Below are 18738 nucleotides of genomic sequence, written 5' to 3' on the forward strand. Positions count from 1 at the left end.
ATTTTATTTTTGATCAATATTTTGTTAGTTTTAATAATAAACAGTAACTGTCATAAATGCCACACACAAAAAAAGGACTAATATTTAAAGTAATAAAAAACTTACCATTTAATGGATTGGAGGGATTAATTTTGTCTGTTTTTCTTAGAATTGTTTTAGGAATAACATCAAAATTATCTAAAAAGCGCTCCCTTGTGAGTGTTAACAGACGGCTGAGTTCATCAGCCGACAACACTTCAGGCTGCCCTGCCAACTTTCTCCTTCCTGAAAGACAACAGATTCAGAGGATTAACTGCATCACTGTGATTTTAAATTCTCTCTAAAGCACATCTGCTACTCATTTTTTGGGAAATACTCTCGAAATAAAACAAGTGAATTTACCCTGCTACACAACATTCTTTACAGGCCTGCTTTCATTTTAATCCCATTTGTAAATAATGATAGAATTTCGAGTTCTGTGAGAGAAACAGAAAACGAATAATTTGTTAACACTGGAAGGCGATAAAGCGTAAAGCAAGTTTACAAAATTCTTGAAAGACATCTTGCAGAGCCTTATGCTGGTGTTTCTGTAAAGATGAAACCTGTAAGACTTAGCTGAAACAAGTTAAATGTGGTGTCTTGGTCACGGCCACTTATTTCTTCTCTTTTCCAAAATCTAAGGCCACAGTAAAGGAAGAAGAAAAGACAACCCAAGAAGAAATGATGAAGAGTGGCCGTTTCCTACACATCTCAGAAGATAAGACACTGGTGGAGCCGGCCAAGCAGAGGCGATCGGTGTGACGTATCAGGAGGACGCTGGCGAGGTCCTGGGCTCACGCAGCACAGGCTCCGTGGGTGCTTAGGGAGGGAACAAGGGGAACTCAGTGTCCCCACCCACCACCCTCCAGCCCTCAGAGACAGATGACTTTGCCCTTATTTTATTTTACTTTTTTGGTAGAAACAGAAAAGAGTCTCAGACTATGAAATGTCAGGTGCATTAAAGGTAGTATCGATGCTACCTTTAATTAAGAATCTCACACAGAATGGTCAGACTCCTAGCCCCGTGGTCAGAAAGCTAGCAGCCACAGATGCCCACTGGAGAGATGAAAGAATTCTCCTTTTGAAAAACTGAATGCTCCCAGAGAAAAGGCGTGGCTACAGATATTGAAGTGGGAGTAGGGCTAGAACCTCACAAACAAAATGTTGGATTATTCCTCCGCTGCTCTACAAGGCAGCTTGCCAGATACCGTAACATGTTATCAGAGTGAGGCATGTAGAACTTCCCATTTAAAACAGGACAACCAGGGGAAAAAATCATCAGACATTTAAAAGAAAGATGGTGAGGGCAGAGGGACTCTGCGTTGCCATGACCCGGTCACACGTGTGAGGACCGAGCAAGGAACACTTCCAGCTCCCGCTCCCCTCCCCCATCACTCACTGAGTGAGTCTGGGGAAGAGACCTTGGCATGCTCTGCTCAGACCCATCCTCTCCAAATTTCATCTGAGCCAGCAAGTCCTCAGAATGCATGTTCCCCGCAAGGTGGTGAGGGTCCCGCCCCCTCAGGGTGGCCTTGCCCTGGCAGTCATTCAGGGCATGAATTCAGTTCCGGGCGTGTGTATCAGAAAGCCTACCCAGCCATAGATCTAATAAGGCATGTCCTTCAGTCCAGCTTTTCCCTGTAATTTATCACCATCCATGTGTGTGTGTGTGTGTGTGTGTGTGTCTGAAGTTTATATTTTAATTGCTTCCTACTTTGGAAGGCAAAATGGATATTATTCACTGTCCCCCAACTCAACTTAAAAAAAAAAAGAAAAAGTCCAGGATGAAAGAGTCTAAAGTAAGCAAAGAGAAGAAAGGAGCCAGCAGAAAAAAAAAACACAGCAGGGAATAAAAGTTTGCTGTAATTAATATTCTCACAGAATCAAGAGAAAATACTATACCCATGAAACAAGCACAGGATGCTCTGATAAAAAAGAAAATCAATGGACAAGAAAAGACTTTTTAAAATTAAGCACATAAAACTTCAGATTTTTAAAATTCCATAACAGGGCTTAAAATGTAAGCTATCCTCCAGAAACTAGAACAAAAACATAAGGTGTAAAAGGAAAGGAAAAGTAGGCATTCTGTCCAAAAGACTAATATATAACTAGTAAGTGTTCTAAAAAGAAAGGAAAGAGGAAATGGGAGAGATGAAATTATTAAAGAGATAAGACGTTTTTTCAGACTTAAGAATGTGAATATTCTATTAAAATGGTTCATCGAATACACAGCTCAATAAACTGCAGAGGGAGAAGGAATACACACACTGCGATTCAGGGCAAAACTTTTAGAGACAACGCTTCTGGAAATAAAGGTCCTAGAAGAGAGTAAAAAACAACTAAACCAAAATAGATCACTGCGAAGGATAAGAACTGTGTTCGATTTCTCAACACAGTAATGCAGAGAGCAATGGAGGAGTGTTTTCAAAATTCTGAGGCAAGTGATTTTCAAACTGGAATCCTATAGGAATTATCAATTAAGTAAAGATATTTTCAGACATGCAAGAACTTGAGAAATTTATACCCCTTAAAATCTCACTCGGAAATTACTGGAAGATATGCTCCAACCAAACAAGTGAGTAATCCAAGCAAAAGGAGGATGAAGTGTCTAAAGAAAGGGAGATTCTAAAAGGAGAGAAGAAAGAGTCTCTAGGACGTCAGGAGGTTTAAAAAGCAATTCGTCTATAATAGAGCAAAATAGGAAACACTCCGGAAAAAATTAAGAGAAATAAAATGGAATTGCTATGTTTGAAGATATGATGAATTTAATGATGGGTGTGTGGCAGAAATAATGGAGCCTCTGGAAAACAGAACAAAATTGTGCCTGTACAGGATAAAAGGTAAATTAAAAATGAAGTGATCGTCACCCAAAAACGAAACGAAAATTATGCCAGAAAGGAAGAGTTGACCATTGATCATCATCATATACGACATGATGCAGCAGCAAAAGTGCGTATATACTCATAGTACTGTTAGAATTAACCGTTGATTTAACCAAAATTCATGACTTCACTGTAAAGGGTTGGAAGAGAAAGTGAAGTTGATTCGGGAACGCTATCTTTCTCTTCGATGTTAAGATAATGCCTGAAACCGGCAAGTCAGGAAATAGCGGCCGACACAAATTACTGGAGCGAATATCAGGAAAAGGAGCTGGAAGGGCTGAGGGCAGCTGCCTGTGGGCAGAGACTGAGAGACGGGAGGGGAGACGAGGGCCCTGCTGTTCCCATATCACGTTTTCCAGTTGCATTTGAATGTTTAAACTATACCCATATATTGCTTTTATAAAAATACTTCATTTTAAAAACACCTCTCGATTATTAATATTTTCTTCTAGAATAAATAGCAAAGTATAAATTCATAGAGGACTTAATTCAATGAACATTTATTATGTGCTGCCTGCAAAGCATCACACTGTGCCCTTAGGCACAGAGGATGAAAGCGCATTCATCACACTACGTGAGGTCAGCACATCAATAATACAAGGGAACAGGCTGACTCGCAGTTTTTATGAGAGGTGCCTCTGAAATCCCACCTCACCAATGTGGATATTTTTTCGGGGGGCTGGGGGCGTGGCATTCCAGGTCTGATCCAAGATAAGTAACACGTGGTCTCTGCAGTCACAAACACTAGTAATGGTAAAGCAGGAGTAGTCATATATGCTGCTTTTATTACATCTTCATAGTGAGAAGATAAAACGCTGCTGGGAGCTATTCTAAACGAAAAGTTATCAATGATTTCCTTTCATCTGAAAGATTTACAGTAAGTCATGTGCTTCGGAAATCAGCCCTACAAGTTTATTAACTCTAAAAACATACTTAAATCATGAGCCTGATATGCTTATTAAAACTGTCAATTACATGACAGTATTGGGCAATCTGGGGAGCACGGTAAGACGTCCTGTTGATCTTGATGAGTGAGCAACAGAGAGAGAAAGAAAGTAGATGTAATTTAACAGGGTCACGAGCAGGATAATTTACCTAGGTGAAAAAGAATCTCTACCCAAATGAGACTGCGCAAAGTGGCAGGCAGACTTAGAAGAAATGTAATGGACTTAAGTAAAAAAATAAATTAGCAAAAGAATGCCATTTGTAAAAAAGCTGTTGTTAATAACTAAGAATTTAAGAAACATACAGATCAGAAGAATACCTAAAGGATCAGCAGATTGAGTATCAAAAGGTTTGCACTAGGTTCTGGAAATGTTAAAAAAATGTGCAAAGCTCAGGGCAGTGATAGTGATACTGGAACAAAATGAGAGTACTGATATTTCGGTATTTCTTTTGCATCATCTGAACAGCCTTTTATTTAAAAATTGTTAACATTCTTAAACTTTTTCTTTAAAAATCAGTGCAACAAGACTTTAATATTTCCAAATACAAAAAGTTAGAAATTACAAGTAAAATCAGGTAAATATAAATTATAAAATTACAGCTTTTACTTATATTTATTCTTAATCACATTCACATTGGGTCCATTATGAAAATATTTAAATTACAGGAATTTACTGATACATTATTAACAGTGGATAAATCACCTAAATCTAGAGAGAAAAACGTAAGTATCAAAACACAATACAGCCCTGGCCGGCTAGCTCAGTTGGTTGGAGCGTCATCCATACACCCAATGGTTGGAGGTTTGATCAAGGTCAGAGTGCATACCAAGGTTGCTGGTTTGATCCCTGGTTAAGGTGCATATGGGAAGCAATCAATGTTTTCCTCTCATGTTTATGTCTGTCTGTCTGTCTGTCTCTCTCTCTTTCCCTTCCTCTCTCTCTAGGATCCATAAATATAACCTTGGCTGAGGATTAAAAGGAAGTAAATATTAAAACCGATAACCAACTAGTAAAAGCCTTAAACTCTGACCCTTGTAAAGGTGTTAATTTCTTGATTAAAAAATAATCCATAATGCCAGCTTCACCCAGTATGTGATATATGCTTAGTTATTATCAGTAGTCACGATTAAAGTGTAAGAATCAATGCTCAAGTTAACATTAATTTCTCTGAACTTGCATTTTCTTCCATTTGCAGTCTCCATTCTCCAATGACAGCTAAAAATATAAAAGGAGTCATTTTATAGAGATCTACACTAACCAGAATAAAATTTAGGTATGTTTTTCAGCATACAGGTAAAAATGATGAAATACAAAATTTTCCTGGAGAAATACTCATATAAATGTTGAAAGTGATGTACAAATAAATAGGAATAGTGGAAAAACAGTTACAGGCTTTTTCTACTCCACATCACCTCTACTAGAAAAAGAAATGGTTCTACAAGTGAGTGTCATCCCTAAAAGACAAAGTATATAAGAAAAAGTGTGGAAATAACAATGCATTATGTCTGAAGAGTCAACATTCTTACAGCAAAATAAAATGTACAAATTGTTACTTACGCAGACATTCTTTCAAAGCCAAAGTCTGAACATGAGCTAACTGCTTCTCTCTCTGTATAAGTTGCTCCCCAGAAAAATGTGGAAGCGACATGAAGTCAAAAGGAAAGCCTGAGACAGAAAAAAGTCAGTATTAAAAATGTTCTATGACAACAATTAATATTCAGTTCCCAGCTAATGTGTTATTAAAAATTTTTAAAGTAAATTATTCATCTCTCTTGGTCTTGCATATTTTGAAATAAATAATAATTAAGCTGAAAAATAAAAACATACTAAATGACTGTGCATGTAAAGTTTGACCTGCTTCTTAAATTGAGGGAATTTAGGTAGCAGAGTGGAATTCCCTCCATCACATTGTCTGCTACAGGCTGAGCTATTAAATCTCTTACACAGAAGCGGGTGGGGGAAGATAAAGAGAGGAAAGAGGGTCAAATATACGGTGACGGAAGGAGGCTCGGCTCGGGGTGGTGAGCCCACAACAGAGTATACAGATATTGTTTGATGAAGCTGTACACCTGACACTTACAGTGTTATTAACCAATGTTAACCCAATACATTTAATTAAATAAAAACATGAGTGGGGTAGCTAGTCTCTAAAGACGGGCCCCCCATGAACCACATGTCCCGCCCTTCAACCACTGTGTAGTCCCTCCACAAGGAGTCCTGGCTGGTCCTGTGAAACCAATCAAGTGCGGTAAAGGTGACAGTGCATGACCTCTAGGCTAGGTCACAGGAAGCCTTGCTGTAAGGAACAATTGCTGTAAGTCAGTGGCCACAGGAGAAACCAGACTACCCCGTGGCTATGATGTTGGGACAGAGCCCAAGCTGGCCGTGAGGAAAGGACCCGTGAAAAGAAAGTCAACTCTCAGGTGCGACATATGGGTGAAGAAGCCGTTTCGTGCACCCAGCCCTGCTAAGTCTTCAGATGCATGGAGGCCCAGCTGTGTGTGACAACAGCCGCAGGGGGGACTTCAAACAGAAGCAGCCAGCTGAGGCCAGTCAAAAGGACTACGCGACATAAACGTGGTCATTTTTAAGCTGAATTGGTGGGGTTTTTCACATACTAACAGATTACCGAAACACACAGGTTCAAGGAGAAAAGATGAAATTTAAAACAGAACAAGATGCTTGAGAGAAATTAAATGAAAATGAGAAGTTTTAGAAAAATAACAGGTGTTTAAAATAGAATATACTAAAAATTTTCTCTTCGGAATCGAGGGCTGACCTAGTAAATTTTACTGGCTATAATGTAAAACGGATTAGTTCTCTATATTCCAAATTGTTCAAATACATTATAATATGTTTGAAGTAAAAGGTAAATTTACTGAAAGTGAAATGGAGTTTGGGGAATAAAAGTTCATTAAAAACCACATAAGTTAATTACATATATAAACAATTGTAAAAAATGGTTTCCACTAAAGTTAGTACTTACTCGATTTGGTTTCTTCTGTCCTTGCCTTCATCTTCCCATGAATTAAACTGAGTGCAAATGAGCCATTGATCTGGTTGGCTGAGTGAATCAGTGTGGCTTTGCATTTCCTACTATCACTACCTTGTAACAAGAGATAATAGCTAGAATACTCTCCTTTCACTTCAACATCTGGAACTAAACAAAAACAATTATCTTGTTAAGTATGTGAAAATTCAGCATGCAACATGGCAGAATCATACACTTGACCCACAGAATATAATGACCTCTCTGTGTTATTTTAAAATAACCTGTTACCCAACACTTTGGGGGCTAGCCAGTTAGTTGTTCATTTAACTGAGAAAGCTATTAAAATCAGAATAAAAGGAAAATAAGAAAATCAGAGAATCATAACAAAAAGATACAGAGCATAAACATTTTAATTGCATTTATTAACTTTTGATGTAGCTCACTGGAGTTCCATGATATTCTTCTTACATAATCACACCCATAATGTATCAACTACTAATTCCAACTTCCATTTCTTTAAAGGGGAATAAACTGACCCCTGCAGACGCGTACAACTCGTCTGGCGGGACCAGAAGTGTACAGTTGTACTTAAGAGTAGCTTTTTGCTCTTTGCAGTGGGCAGCCCCACTGTATTTTTACAGAGGAGATGGAGAGCATCCATTAATCTGGCAAGCCAGCTACGTGAAGGTCAGTAACGACAGCTTCGAGTATATTTGAAAAACAAATCAAGTGAGGGTTATTGTGAAGGTCGCAGAAAAACTGTGAAGCCTTTGAGAGTAAAAATAGAAGCAGAGTCCTTTTTGTTAAAGATGGTGAATTGGACATGAGCATTTATTTTCACTATCTCCTGAAACTCCAGGAAATGAGAAAAAGGAGAATTTTAAAGTAGCATAAATCTACAAGGACTAATATCTGAGCGAAGAGAACAGCAACTAAATTTTGTAAGCAGGAAAGTGGATGAACAATTGGTAACAGGCCTTACTTAGTCTCTCAAATGATAAAGAAGCTGAGAAAAACAGAGGCAGAAGTTCAGAAGCAAAATAATTTATGCTACAACCCAATGAGAGATTCTGGGGTGATGGCCCCCGATGGCCTTGGGATCAAAATGAAGGTGAAACAAACAATCAAGTTGGGAGTCTGGTTGAAAAGCGGTGTGGCTTCCTGATTCCTCCTTAATCTATTCAGGGAAATGACTGTCCTTTCCCCAGCCCGGGAGACTAGTGGTATACAGTATTCCCTCACTCATTGCGGATATTACATTCTAGACCTCTCCATGATAAGTGAGAATCCGCCAAGTAGGAACCTTACATTTATTTTAGTGTTTATATATATTTTAAGGCTTTATAAAACCTTCCCACACCCTTATAAACCGTTCCCAGTCCCTTATTAACCTTTTCCACACTTTTATAAACTCTACTTATGTTCTTAAACATATTCTGCACTCTTAAACCTACGTAACTTCAACAACATACGTATACAGTACTGCAAAATCCCGCGATATAGCGAAAAATCCGTGATAAATAATTAAGTATAATATTTTTTTAAATCCCGCGATACAGTGAGGCCACGATAAGTAAACTGCAATATAGAGAGGGACTGCTGTATTCTCTAGAGAAAGGAATACAAGATGTCTCCGGCCTGGGAGATATAAACAGAGCTCAGGGTCAGCAGTGATCATCAATGGATTAAGTAATGCTTCTGTACAGAACACTGAGGCCCTTTCTTTACCTACATGACTTCCAGAATTTTGGAAGCCAGGTAGCAGAACTGAGTCTTCTTTTGGAAACGTGGTCAGTCCTAGAGGACAGACTACAGAATCCCAATATTGGGGATCGCTTAATATCATGTTGCAGCGAGATCACCCTAAAAGGAAGATCCCAGTCAACAAGCTCCACTCATGCACCCCAATTTTCCAATCAGCTTTCTGGCACTCTCTCTTAAATATGAGCAGATAGCCAAACATTGTGAGACCTTCAGGAAAGTCTCTACTATGAAAGCTAGATTCCCAAATAAACAGGAAAAAAAAAGAAAATGACTTGTAGAGAAACAGAGAATACTCATAAAAAAAAAAAAAAATCACAAAGACAAAAACAAATCAGATCGCTAAAATCCTCAGAGATGATATTGCATCTACTAACCAAGGACAAAACTACAAGAAAAGAACATTAACTTAGAAAGAGCTCATGGAAATTAAAATTTAGAAATCAGAAATATAGATTTCAACTAATAGGTTAAAGATCAAGCTTAGTGAACCTATCAGAAAGTAAAAAGAGAAAAAATAAAATAAAAAATAAAGGAATATAGGAGAGGAAGAGGCGGAGACAGGGACCCAAACCAGGAGAAATAACATAGAACAGGACTAACGAAAGAGAACATTAAAAAATGGAGGAAAGGAAATTATCAACAAGTATAACGACATTGTCCAATAAAAAGACAAGCTTCCAGGTATGCTAAGTGCCCAACACAAAAATAAAAATAGACCTACCAAGGTGCAGCATCATGAAAATTCAGAAGACTAGGAACAAGTCAATTTTACAAAATGCCAGAGAAAATGCATGTTTCTTATTTTTTTAAAAAAAGTGAGAACGGCACTATAACTGGAAGACAATGGGGGAATGACTTTGAAATTCTCATATACACTAAGAAAAAAAGCCTACTGTTAGTTTATTACAAGAGTTTTTTTCACAGACATGAGCCTACTGTGGGTTAAAGCCTATCCCCCCAAACAATCACACAGTACAAAAGAAGTTTAGCAGCTAGCTTGTAAGAGACAGTAATCCTATTCATAAACATTGATCTTAGAAAGGGAATTTAGAAAATGGTTTATTACAAAGGAAAAACACTTGTTACCAGTTGTATTTGAAACTATTGTTTTCCAAGAGTTACAATGACCTTAATTCATTTACCAATTCAGCACTTTCCCAACTAAAGTTATGTATCTCTTCACTCCATGACACTCTTCTCACATTTATTTAAATCTCATTTCCTGTAACAGAATTTTAATCACAGAAGCCTCTAATTTCAACAACCTTATTTTCCTTAAAAGAAAAATATTTTACAGAACTCCCCTAACTATAATAACTATGCAGTCACTTAAAAAATGTTCCAGACTTGGCAGGTGTTAATTGAAGACTTATTAAGTAATTTTTATGTAAATACAAGAGAGTAACAGATTTGCAATTAGCATAATTATTCAATTCTCACAGCTCTTCCTAAAGAAATAAGGGGAAATGATTACAATAGTAAATTCCTTTCTATTTTCATCCATTACTTTTGTACTATTAACTTATAAGAGACTGACTGGCTTGCATGGCCCCGCTCCGTTACGCGGCAGCCAGGCATGAGCGGCCAGAGGGGGATGAAGGCAGGGCTCTCACCAGCGCAATCTAACAAAGCGCCTAATACAGGAGGCTAAACGCAAAGGAAGACCTGTCTCGCCTGTTGAGCGACCCAGTAGTCCTGAGCCCGGTCCCACAAGGCCGCCAGGCATTCTGAACAACACAAGAAAACTATGACAGTGGAGGACAGGGGGAGCCTTTGAAAGTCCACGTGCATCATCTCCGCTAGCTGGGAAAAGGGAGACCTTGAGACTGCGTCTTCATCCCCAGGCCTAGAAGGGGAGGAGGACCTCCGTGCGCAAAGGAAGCCCCTGCAACAGCTTGGGTTAACTGCCTGCCTCCTGTCACGTACGCAACATGAACAAATGGAGTCCGGAGTAAGATAAGGATTCGGGCTAACAGACCCCCACAGGTACCTAACGTTTGGGTGGTCACGTCTCCCCAGGAAAGCTGGCGCCATCTTTACCCATCAATCAAAGTGTAACTCCTTCACCCTCACCCAGCCAATTATACAAGTCCTCAGAACAAAGGACTCGCTCTCGTGGGTCTTTCACCACACAGTGGGCCTTGGTCGGCCAGCCTCTGGCCCCTCGGATGCTGGCCACCGGGCCCCTGGCCGCCTTGCTCTTGCCACCCTGGTCCTGCCACCCTTGCTTTAGCTTTCCCATGAGAACTTAGCACTAAGAAACTTTGCATGCACGCTAATAGGCTTGCTGATCTGTAATCCTTTACTCTGGCAGCAAGAAGAACCAAGTTTCTGGGAGTTTCTCCTAGGACAGCTGCACCAAAACCAAACGTCCATTCTGGATCTACTATAAGTATGGGTAAAATGGGAGAAGCAGAAATTACAAGTTTTCTTTAGTTGTATCAAATTTTAAAAATAACATATAAACTATAATGAAGAAAAAATTCTAGTATAATAAAAACTGAATCATAGTTTATATCAATAAACTTCTCAGCAGTTCTTAAAACCCTGTAGCCACCCCCCCTCTTTTTTATAGCAGTTCAACAATATAAAAACAAAATAATATTAATGTGAAAGGGAAATAATATTTCAAATGATATAATGAAAAATACCTCAGGATAATTCAGGATACAGGATATTCTGGTTAAGTAAGTGTGTGTGTGTGTGTGTGTGTGTGTGTGTGTGTGTGTGTGTACCTTAGAAAATGACAAAATAATATTCCCAATTATTTTGATAATCATGGTATTTAATAAACAATAAAATAATTATAGTCCTCACAGTAAGCATTTTAGGAGGTTACACATTTTCCAATAATATTGTTCAGGCAATTCTCGATCCAAATTTTGAAATGGACCTTAGGGTCAGCTGAAGAGGAACTAAATAAAAATAAATCAATCTACTTACTTTATATTCACAAAGTATTTCCAAAAAAGTGTATAGCCTGGCTTCCTCCCTCACTATATTTGTCAGACTAAGATTTGAATGATTTAGTGCAAAACTTAGCTGTCACTGAGACTATCCAAGAAAATCCCCTGCTTCTATTCTAGAAGAATCTAAAGTGGTTCAAGAAATGAAAGTATTGCTGAGTAGGTGCATGAAGCCTCCTACTGTGAAGATTACAAAAAAGTGCAGGATTTATAAATCCCACCATGACTATTTTAGACAAATAACATTAGGATCCTAAACTGTATATGTTTTATCTTAGTTATAGTAAAATATGGAATTTAAAAGCTACAATGGCTAGAGAAGCTATTCAGATATTACCTCAGCACCTTACTCATTCTCATCAACAATGGCCTCTTTCTGTTCCACAGACACACAAAGCATTTAAAATTGCACAAATTAACAAGTGACCGCAGAGTTTAAAAAGTCTTTCCCTTCATTGTCAACTGTGAGTCGAACAAATTTGTGAGATACCCTAAGCAAGTATTGTCCTCATTTTCCAGCCATGGAATTGAAGGCCTAACGTAGGGATTTTTCATCCTTTTTCTGCCTCAAAGCATCTGGAAGACTCGTCAGTAGCAGTGGCTCACAGGCCGAAGGCTGAAGAGAACACACCTGGGACAGAGGTTCTCAAATCCTGGATGTACATTTGAAATACTTAGGTGCTATCACAGACTGTTGAGGCCCTGGATCCCCAGATTTAATCATTCTCATGTAGGACCCAAGTTCACTTTCCCCGCTTTTTTTCCCCCTTTTAATAACTGTCACGGTGATTCTGATGTGATATGGTATTAAGAATCACCGAACAAAGCCCTGGCTGCTGTGGCTCAGTGGATTGAGCGTCAGCCTGTGAACCAAGTGTCGCTGGTTCAATTCCCAGTCAGGGCACATGACTAGGTTGCACGTCAGGTCCCCAGTTGGGGGCGCGAGTGAGAGGCAACCGCACAGTGATGTTTCTCTCCCTCGCTTTCTCTTTTCCCCTCTCTCTAAAAATAAATAAATAAATAAAATTGTTAAAATAAATAAGTAAATAAAAAATAGATCTCTAAAAAAGATAAAAAAAAAAAAAATCACCGAACAAAAGCCTGCATTTAGGTCTAAGAATCTTCAGGTGATTCTTAAAAAAAAAAAAAAAAAAAGTTTCAAAGGCCTATAATGTACATACATATATCAGAGTCTAAGTTTGCTTAGTTTAAGAAACTTACACAATTGTGCAACCATCTCTATAATCCAGTTTTGAAAAACTTCCACTACCCCTTTGCAGTCCCCACTCCACTCACGGCCTCAGGCTACCATCAATCTGCTTTCTGTCTCTTTTTGCCTTTCATAGAAATTTCACATAAATGAAACCATGTAATAGTCTTTTAAGCCTGACTTTATAAACTTGGCATATTTAGGTACACCCAAAACTTTTCATGCCTTTTTATTGCTGACAGTATTTCGCTGTGTGGACAAAACAAACCGTTGTGAGTCCATTCGCCAGCTGATGAATATTTGCAGTTTCCAGTGCTTAGCTCCTATGAATATTGCTTTTATAAACAGTTGCCTGCAGGCTTTGTGTGAACATATGGTCTCATTTCTCCTGAATAAATACCTAGGAATGGAAGTACTGGGCTGGGTAGTTAAGCGTAAGTTTAACTGCCAGACCGTTTCCCATAGCAGCTGCACCATTTTACATCCCCACCAATAAAGTGTGAGGTTTGCAGTTTCTCCACATCCTCGTCAACATTTGAAAGGTACCATTAAAACAATTTAAAGATTTCCTACTTACCACTGATGGTCTTAGGCTTTTTGGCTATATATTCCTTCCATTTCCTTGAACTGAGTTGGCTGGGAGGCGGAATAAGTATGTGACTAATAGTACATGGCAACACAAAAAGTGCACCAACCTGCTTAAAACAGAACATACGTTCAGTGACTACACACTGAGATGAATCCTTAAATAGCATCACCTGACAACGTTCCTCTCCTGTTTCACCCGTGTAACATGTAGTGCTCTCTCCCAACAACTCCGCTATAAAAACAGAAAAACAAACACAATGCCCTACCTCCATCCCAATCCCACAAAAAGCCAAAGACCAGACAACAAAAATTGAGTGAGTTCTTCAAAGCTATAGGCATCCTTTTTCTACTGGGTTTTAAATCTCTAAAAACCTTGTTATTCACATATTTGCTTCAAGTTCAGGTTATGGGTGTAATTTCTTCACATGGCTTCAAACTACCGAGAGGCCAGGAATTCTACCATCAAAGATTTTGTCATACTCCATCATAACCTTATATAGCCTTTTGGTGGGATGGATTATTGTTCTGGCTTCAAAATTGGACTAACTTGGAAGGCGATTTCACAATGGTTGTTCATGGAGAGTAGAGTTAATGCTAGTGGGTATAAAATGCAGAGAAGCCATGAATCACGTGCTAGGAAACACACGTCAGCTTCTCACTGATTCATGAGCAAACTCAACTTATTCATTTTTGTATTCCCAGGGCTGGGCATACAGATGTTCATTAAATATTTCTTTCCAAGAAACCACCATAATATATTTAGGCAAATTCTCAGTTTGATTAAGCACTGAATAAAACAAATTGCAACTCTGAAAATGGTATTTTGCTAGTTATTTTAGAACACAAGCTACAACAGTTAGAACATCCCAATAAATATGTATTTTCTAAACTTTGGGAAAATTTTGTTAGGAATTTGCCACAGATCTCAAATCTAATGCAAAATCACTTTCAATTGTCCTACATAGATGGATGGGTCACATGAGACAGGTGACACTCAAGTAATGCATCAATGTGCTTGTTTTATTGCTTACTTATTACCTTTATTTATATATTCTTAATTAGCAGACTTAAAAATAAGTGTATTAGAAACAAAAAATAAGAAAGAAAAATTAAATATGCTTATTTTCCTTTATTATTATAGTCATAACCTTTTTTAAGTCAAATGTATTTTACACAATCAAGAAGTAGACATTAAAAATGTTTAGCAATGAAAATAATCATTAAATATAAAAGATCTATGTGTAATTTTTTAAATACTAAGTTCTAATTCTTCATTCTTGCATAAATAAGATTTCACAGTCCAAAACACACTGCAAAGGATAGACAAGGCTGTAATGTGAGCAAGCCTGATCGGGGCCCCCTTATGCTTGACAATTACATAATTGTTATAATTACAGTTATAGCTTAACAATTTAGAGATGCTAAAGGAAGCTCAATGTGTAACTTATAGCCTGAAATAAACGTATCCTGGCCTATCAGGCAAGTAAGTGGCCACCTTTTTAAGACAGCCTATTTTTGATTAAACATTTGCTACAAATATGTAAAATATTTCTAAATACCATCATGAAGCTTATTTTTGAAAATCTCTTCCAAAGAAATCACTTCCTGTCTGAAGAAGACTTTAGGAGGTATTATGAAAACTCCAAAGTATTTTAATATAAATTAGGACCAAATCATGTTATAGAAAAGAAACCAGATCCTACAAAAACAAATTCACGGACTACAGTCCCTTTTCTCACACACCCTTAAAGATTAAGTTAAAAAACGAAACAAAACCTTGTCTACCTCGCCACACAGAGAAGAAATCTGCTCCAACAGTAACACGGAACTCCTCTTGGTGGGGCTTTGTGTCAGTCCTCTGTGCTACGGAGTCAAGGAAACAGTGAAACGGTTCTACTCCCTGATACAAGGCGATTCTCCAGTACACAAGGGGCTTAGATTCATCGATTAACAGTCTTAACTGTAGAAATTCACAATTACTCCTTTCTTTAAGGATTATTATTTTTCTGATTATTAAAATAGATCAAAAAATAGTGCTACTATGAATGAAACTACTATAAATTACAGGAACAAGAGATTTGTAAAACCTGTAGCTTCTAACACTATGCTAGTGCTCCCTTTCCAGTCAACAATTTCTTTCTACACAAAGTGTCCTGCTCTTAGGTGTATTTCTAAAAATTCTTACATTTTCTTAAGAGATAATTTAAAATTTGTTGAATATTTGCAGATATAAAGGATCACATTCATATCTACTTAAGTATATAAAAAGGTACAATAGATGGGCACTTACCTATACTACCGATGTCAAGAGTAACATCTGAACATTTCAGGAATATATAAATTACTGTTTTTCTCTATGTATTCTTAACATTTCTCCCTTTTCTGTACTGCATAAGCAATAGGTAGCAATCAGGAAGTCTTCTGCCTCGTCTAGAAGCATAAATACAGTACTTGAGGGAAGATGAAGAATTTCTCTTAAAACAATGGCAATGAGGGTGGGGGGTATGAGGGGACTAGAATGGTAATAGAAAAAAAAATACAATAAAGATTAAGTTAAAAAAGCAATGGCAATGAAAAGTATACTGAATATTATTTTTATTAAAAACAGCATGTTTAAACATCTAAATGTGGACTGGTACAAGGAAATGTAATCTAAAATAAAGATGTAAATGAAAGGATACAACTCAAATTCAATGTCTGACATATAGTAGGAGGGTAGATCTGACAATTTTATCATCTGCACAAATTCTAAAGCAGGTCCGTAATAATGGAAAACCTAGAAATGAAAATTACACAATAGTTTAAGTACTATAAAGTGAAAATGAACAAATTAGAGATCAGGGTTTAAAACTTTAAATGAATCTTAAAAGGCAGGTATTTACACACAATGCCAAGCAAACATTTAGTCCTCTGTAGCAGACAAGGATTTCTTCCATTTCGATTCTACATTTCAGAGCAGAGACAGAGATGGAAATTTCTCTGGAACTAAAAGGAGTTTTAAACAGGGAGAAAATGAGTGCTATAAAAAGAAGCCAGCAACAAAGAACAATAGTTCTCAATCTTTCTTGTTTATCTTCAGCAAGACAGACAGACAACCCACGAGCCCAGGATGTTAAAAATAAATACATACATACACACATACATAAGAGCCTGCAAGACTGAGACAGGGAAAGAAAGGGGACTGAGGATGAACTCAGGTTGAGGGGTATGCTGATTAAAAAAATCATTGGAGGAAATACTGAAAAAGAAATTTAAGGCAAGAACTAGTGAAGCCAAGAGTGCTGATTAACAAAGAAGTTCCACTCTGAGAAATAAAATGGCAGTATTTCTTTGGGTAGAGCCACCAACTGAATTAAGAGTAAGCCGATGAAGAACAGGTATTTCAAGAGATGGGGCTAGAGTGCTTCACACAAGAAGGGCAAAGAAAAGCAAATGCGGTATCTTGAGGAACCTACCCAAAGTTTTAAATATGCAGAAAGCTGAGTAATTTCACCTATAAGATTAGGCGTGCGAGTATATTTATATACACATATAGTGCATATACACATACATACATTTATAGAGTGCACATGTGTGTGTGTGTGTATAGAGACTGAGAGACCTTTCTTGAAGAGGTTGTACCCTAAGATAGTCTTCAATAGCAGCAAAAATTAGACACACTATTCATAATTAAATGGTGTACTAGCAAAGACAAGAAATTGAACTCGTCAATCTTATGTTTCTAACTTTAGAAAAGAATGCAATATTCCTGTGAAAGATGGCCGTCACAAGTTACTTAAAGTAATCAATTCTGAACAACTATTGGGAAATGTATTTACATCAGAAATATGTCTTTTTTCTACTACCCTTTAATCAGAAAACAATTCCCATCAATTTGACATCATTATAACTTCACAACTGTTATGTTTTGCACATTCTTGAACTGAGTCTTTTAAAGTGAATTTCTGAAGAGCTTCTATATAAACACCATTTGTTATATTATTTTCCAATGTAAAAAAAAACACCAATTAAGCTTTTTTTTAGTTATTATAGTTTATCATTATTTGCACTTAAGAATCTACGGTGATATTGGACAGGAGCATTTTTTCCCTCTAAATGAAGCATATGTCCAGTGCTATGTCTTATTTAAGCCTCATGATAACTTTGTAAGGTAAGTGTTAATCTACCCACGGTTACAATACCTCATAGGTGACAGAGTGAAGTTTCAAGCCCAGGCCTACCTAGCACCAAAGCCTTTTCCCTTTCCACTATATCATATTCTCTCCAAAATGAGTCTTAGAAAGGTCACATAGTGAAGTCCACGCCAAAGGTATTTTCAGGTCTATACTATTTTAAAGTTAGGATTTTTTAACATTTAAAACAATGATAATTTTGCCAACATGCAATGCTGATAACACAGTATAAACACTTAATTATAATACAAACTGTACAAGTAAGCATGCTTAAGCACATATATTAGTAAATGTGAATTCATGATTCAAACTTATCTCATAGGAACAAAAACATATATCAATGGATAATTGTAAAAATAATTAAACATAGATTACCTTTGGCAAAAAAGTCTTATCCTTTGATGGTATTATCTTTTTGTCAAGAAAGCAAGTATTTAAGTTAGACGTACTAAAACTCTTAGGAGTGACTTCCTTTAAACAAAATTCAGGAAAACTAATTTCACATCCGAACTGTAAAGAAACCAAGAGAACAGACATCATGAATAATGTTACAAAAGGTTAATACACGTTATTGCAATGTAAAAGTTGTAAATTTATTTTTCTTTCCTCAGCTTAAAGTGTGGTTCTTCCATTTATGTACGCATTCTACTTATTTCAACTTACACATGAATTTTCCATTGAAAGCTCTCCTTGGCCATTCACCAGCCTGCGAGTACATTAAGCCCATTCTATGCAACTACAGAACCAAACCACCACCTTTACATATACTTGTTCAATATCTGGCTTCCTATCCGTCTGGAAGTTCTGCAACAGAAGCTGTTGATGAAAACATCAATTCCTGCAGAAGCAGTAACAGCAGGGGTGCTAATAATAGCTATGGTAACAACAATGACCGCTAACACTTACTGAGTGGTTACTTTGTGCTTTAAATAATTTAATCCTCATAAAAATCTATAACATCGAAACTATTCTTATCCCTATCTTACAGATGATGACAACTACTGCGCCAAAAGACTAAATACTGCCCAACATGTCACACAAAACTGCCAAGAAATAGACTTGGGATTTGAATGCAGGCAATCTATCGAATCTATGCCCTTAATCGCTATAATGCCTCTACACTAAAAGCTATTCTCCACCAGAAAAAAGTGATTTCAAGTTTTAAATGCATCCTGTGAAGATATGGACATTTAATTTCC

The 18738-nt window shown here is 37.3% G+C and overlaps 1 protein-coding gene across 1 annotated transcript in view; it reads right to left on the reverse strand.

The window, feature by feature from the left end:
- MTBP (MDM2 binding protein) overlaps positions 1 to 18738 on the reverse strand; it is a 50637-nt gene that overhangs the window by 20354 nt on the left and 11545 nt on the right. Inside the window, exons 8-14 of the mRNA XM_090283414.1 lie at positions 17915 to 18049; positions 16049 to 16143; positions 15153 to 15225; positions 13357 to 13474; positions 6834 to 7007; positions 5405 to 5512; positions 106 to 264 (exon numbers count right to left, since the gene is read on the reverse strand). Coding sequence (XP_090139540.1) covers positions 106 to 264; positions 5405 to 5512; positions 6834 to 7007; positions 13357 to 13474; positions 15153 to 15225; positions 16049 to 16143; positions 17915 to 18049 — 862 coding nt within the window. The remainder of the gene's footprint in view (positions 1 to 105; positions 265 to 5404; positions 5513 to 6833; positions 7008 to 13356; positions 13475 to 15152; positions 15226 to 16048; positions 16144 to 17914; positions 18050 to 18738) is intronic.

Source organism: Furipterus horrens, unplaced genomic scaffold, assembly GCF_987537825.1.
Source record: "Furipterus horrens unplaced genomic scaffold, mFurHor1.1.pri manual_scaffold_7, whole genome shotgun sequence".
NCBI classification, from domain to species: Eukaryota; Metazoa; Chordata; class Mammalia; order Chiroptera; family Furipteridae; genus Furipterus; species Furipterus horrens.